The 4,520-nt window shown below is 51.3% G+C and overlaps 2 protein-coding genes across 2 annotated transcripts in view; both read left to right on the top strand.

Moving 5' to 3' along the window:
- Window positions 1–852, top strand: part of GPATCH1 (G-patch domain containing 1) — a 51,447-nt gene extending 50,595 nt beyond the window's left edge. The window contains exon 20 of the mRNA XM_017504246.2: window positions 576–852. Coding sequence (XP_017359735.1) covers window positions 576–606 — 31 coding nt within the window. The 3' untranslated portion in view covers window positions 607–852. The remainder of the gene's footprint in view (window positions 1–575) is intronic.
- Window positions 853–2,374: 1,522 nt separating this feature from the next.
- Window positions 2,375–4,520, top strand: part of WDR88 (WD repeat domain 88) — a 35,162-nt gene continuing 33,016 nt past the window's right edge. Inside the window, exon 1 of the mRNA XM_017504245.2 lies at window positions 2,375–2,854. Within this exon, the coding sequence (XP_017359734.1) occupies window positions 2,573–2,854 (282 nt within the window). The 5' untranslated portion in view covers window positions 2,375–2,572. The remainder of the gene's footprint in view (window positions 2,855–4,520) is intronic.

Genomic DNA, 4,520 nt, shown 5'->3' with positions numbered 1-4,520 from the left:
CTCAAAAAAAAAAAAAAAAAAAAATGGTCTTGGCTGGACGCAGTAGCTCATGGCTATAATCCCAGCACTTTGGGAGGCTGAGGTGAGCGGATCACCTGAGGTTGGGAATTCGAGACCAGCCTGACCAACATGGAGAAACCTCAGCTCTACTAAAAATACAAAACTAGCCAGGCATGTTGGCACGCACCTGTAATCCCAGCTATATGGGAGGCTGAGGCAGAAAAATCCCTTGAACCCAGGAGGCAAAGGTTGCGGTGAGCTGAGATTGCACCATTGCATTCCAGCTTGGGCAACAAGAGCAAAACTCTGTCTCAAAAAAAGGCAAAACAAAAAAGGTCTTAATATCTTAATACGAGGTGTGGGTGAGTGAGTTTCTGTGTTTTCAGGGTAGTAGAAGCAGCATTTTAAGAGCACAGATGAGACAGTACTTGATTGTGGGTTATCATGTGTGCATTTTATAGGTTCAGACATGCTGCTGTGATTTGGGGAGGACTGACATTCTCAGCTTCACAGAGCTGTTTGGTTTTTCACTTCATAGTTAACTTTCCATTTCTCTTTTCTGTTTTCTTTTCCAGGCTGAAATGTCTTCCACTAAGAAGGCAGTAATTGAAGGCTGCCCTGGCTTGTCCTAGACTCATTTCTCCTCCATGATGGAAGCCCAGTGATTGTTCAGTTAATGTGTTGTACAGAGTGTATTTATATGTAAATTCCTGCTGTAAAATAATTTTTAAAACCTTGACATTTCAAAGACTGCTTTGAAAGGTTGCAGAAATTGATTTCTATTTTTAATTTCAGTTAGTGTCAGAGGAAAAAATCCAGACTGAACAGTTTAATTAAAGTGGAATTTTTCTATTTTCTTCTCGATTTTTAAAAAATATCCTAGGACGTTAGAAGTTAAAAGTGAAGGTTTCTCTCTGGTTTTGTGATGAAGACAGTCTGGACTCACTGAAGGACACGTATGTGAGAAGGCGTGGTTGTGGCCTCTCCTGCCGTTTCTTGGGAGTGAAGCTCTTCCCTCTCTGGGTGGCTGGTGCCCAGGAAGCCCCATGAGAGGGAAGAGCTAAGGCCTGATAGGGGACCTCAGCCTCTCAGGGTAGATGTCACTCAAGTGTCTAAGGCAGGCAGAGAGATCAGTGGGAGAATGTGCACCCACAGCCTGGGTTACATGACCACAGGCTACGTCATGTGCACCAAGGAGACTTTTTCAAAAAATAAAGTGCAGACCAGGTGTGGTGGCTCACGCCAGTACTTAGAGCTTTGGGAGGCTGAGGCAGGAGGATTGCTTGAGCCCAAGAATTCCAGACCAGCCTGGGCCACATAGAGACCCCTGTCTCTACAAAAAATAAAGTACAGAGCACTTTTACATTATGAAAGTAGCATCATAGATCACAACAATTTTAAAAGCAGAAAGAAGGAAGAGGCTGGGCACAGTGGCCTATGCCTGTAATCCCAGCACTTTGGGAGGCCAAGGCCAGCAGATCACTTGAGGCCAGGAGTTCAAAACCAGCCTGGCCAACATGGCGAAACCTTGTCTCTACTAAAAATACAAAAAGATTAGCCAGGTCTGGTGGGCACACGGCTGCAACCCCAGCTCTGTGGGAGGCTGAGGCATGAGAACCCCTTGAACCCTGGAGTGGAGGCTGCAGTGAGCTGAAATTGCGCCATTGCACTCCAACCGCAGCCTGGGTGACACAGAGACTCTTGTCTCCACCCCCCCCCCCCAAAAAAGGGGAAGAAAATCACTTTTACTATCACCCGAAGATGACACCCCTCAACATTTTGAATAATTCCACCCATTCCTTTTCTAGCTATGGGGCTATCTGACTGTGGTAGCATTTTGTTCTCTTACTGTTGTTGGCACTGTGGCAGATAGCTCCCTCATGCTATTAACAGTTTTGTAGACCTGCCCCTAATAACTGCATCCATCTTATTTTGTGCAGGGGCCATGTCATAACTGACTGACTTTTTCTGTTTTGACATGAAGTGGGTTGGCCAGGAGCCCTACCCAGGCAGAGGACACTAGAAATTGCCCTGTGACAGGGAGCCAGGGAAACCCCAGGGGAGGGCTGAGGCTGGGGCGCTGGTTTTGCTCCCTCCACCTGGTTCCTCTTGGAAACCCTTTTTTTTTTTTTTTTTTTCCAACGTCTGCCTCCTGGGGTCAAGCCATTCTCCTGCCTCAGCCTCCTGCGTAGCTGGGACTACAGGAATGCGTCCCCACACCTGGCTAATTTTTTTTTTTTTTTTTTTTTCCGGTAGAATGGTGGTTTCACCATGTCAGCCAGGCTGGTCTCTAAAACTCCTGACTTCAGGTGATCCTCCCGTCTAAGCCTTCCAAAGTGCCGGTATTACAGGCGTGAGCCACAGCGCCCGGCTGCAAAGCCCGTTTTTCTATGGGTAACATGTGCTGCGTGCGGTGGCACCATTTTTCACCCAGCGGGCGAGCAGGCAGTGAGGTCGCCGGCCCAGGGTAGCGCGCGCCTCCGAAGGTCCGTGTGTGTGCGCGCGCGCGGGCGCGTGGCGCCACCGTTCCCAGCCAGGCCTGCGGGCGGCCACCGGTGGGCTGGGCTTCGAAATGGCCTCCCCGCCGCTGTGCTCCCAGACAGCCCCGGACAAGAACTGCAAGCTGCCCCCACCCTCGGCCCCCACTGGCGGTTACCATCCCGGCAAGCTGTCCTGGGGGACCCTGGTGAGGGCCTTAGGCCGTTTCAAGCTGTCGATCCCGCAGACGCACAGAAACATGCAGCTGCTGGACACTCTGGACCCCCTGGCCTCCAGGGAACCACCACCGCTGCTACCCGAGAAGCACGAGGTGCCAGAGAAATTGATCTGGGGCGACCAGGACCCTCTCTCCAAGGTCAGAACCGGCACTGCGGTGAGAGAGCAGTGGCCTGTTTCCCACACGAGGGGAAGGCGTTCAGGCTGGCGCAGGACCCTGGGGAACCCAACTGGCTTCACCGGGACCCCCAGGGAGGCCCTGGGCCCAATCCCCCATCTGTGGCACATCCAGTGGGTAAAGTCAGACACAACAGAGCAGGGTCTGCTGGAGCTGCCACCGGCTGGGGAACCAGGACTCATTCCGCCAGGAGGAAGGTCTGCACTGCTATGTGCACCCTGACCCCACCCAGACCTTGGAGTCTCCGAAGGGCCACCCACAGTGATGCTCCTAATTGCAGCCCAAGGGTCAGTGGCACAGCTCTCCCTGTGCAGGAGACAGTTAGTGTCAGAAGAAACAGGAAACTCATAATAATAATAATAATAATAACAACAACAATAATGAATTGGGCCAGGCAAGGTGGCTCACACCTGTAATCCCAGTGCTTTGAGAGGCCCAGGTGGGAGAGCACTTGAGCCCAGGAGTTTGAGACCAGCCTGGGCAACATAGTGAGAGCCCATCTCTACAAAAAATAAACTTAGCCAAGCATGATGGGGTGCACCTGTGGTCCCAGCCACTTGAAAGGCTGAGGCAAGAGGATCCCTTGAACTCAGGAGTTTGAGGCTGTAGTGAGCTATGATTGCGCCACTGCACTCCAGCCTGGGCAACAGAACACGACTCTGTCTTCAGATTATAAAAAAAAATAGAACAAAAACCAAAAATCGGCCGGGTGCAATGGCTCATGCATGTAATCCCAGCACTTTGGGAGGCTAAGGAGGGCGGATCACTTGAGGTCAGGATTTCCAGACCAGCCTGGCCAACATGGTGAAACCCAGTCTCTACTAAAAATACAAAAACTAGCCATGCATGGTGGTGCATGCCTGTAATCCCAGCTACTCAGGAGGCTGAGGCAGGAGGATCACTTGAACTGGGAGGCAGAGGTTGCGGTAGGCATCTCACTCTGTCTAAAAACAAACAAAAAATGAAGAAAACAAAACAAAAGGAAAGCCAATAAAAAACATTCTCAATAAGTAGTGTTTCATGCTTGGCCTTGATTTAACGGTCTCACATGCAGATGTCACAGTGTGTTTTTAATAATTTCCTTGAAACCTCTGCCTGGCTTCCCAGCATGTTTAAGATGAAGTCTGGCGATCTGCCTTCTAGGCCATTTCGAATCTGGCACCTCTCCGTGTTCTCCTCCCCATGCCTGTCTTGCTGACCTACAAGCAGGTCTGGCCTCAGGTCTCCTGGTGGGTCCCTGCCCCCATGGTGCTGCCCTCCTAGGGAGACCCTCCCTGACCGCCCGTCTAAAGTAGCCGGGGCCACCATCTCCTCTGTGGCTCTTGCCATGGCCTGACATCCCCGTTCTGTCCCTTGAGTGTCCTTTGGCTGCCAGCAACTGGCCCCTGGAGGTTGGGGAGTTTGCTTCTCAGTGGTTGCTGAGCTGGCCTCAGGTCCAGGCCCCATGAGGGAGGAGGCTCTCCAAATTTATTTGTGGAATAGTTGAGTGAACGCCATGCATAGAAGAACTGTTTTGGGCTGGGTGTGGTGAACTCACGCCTGTAATCCTAGCACTTTGGGAGACCGAGGGGCGGTGGATGACGAGGTCAGGAGTTTGAGACCATCCTGGCCAACATGGTGAAACCCC

Source organism: Cebus imitator, unplaced genomic scaffold, assembly GCF_001604975.1.
Source record: "Cebus imitator isolate Cc_AM_T3 unplaced genomic scaffold, Cebus_imitator-1.0 Scaffold318, whole genome shotgun sequence".
Lineage (NCBI taxonomy): Eukaryota > Metazoa > Chordata > Mammalia > Primates > Cebidae > Cebus > Cebus imitator.
The sequence above is the reverse complement of the archived record's forward strand: the minus strand, read 5'-3'. Positions and strand labels throughout refer to the sequence as shown.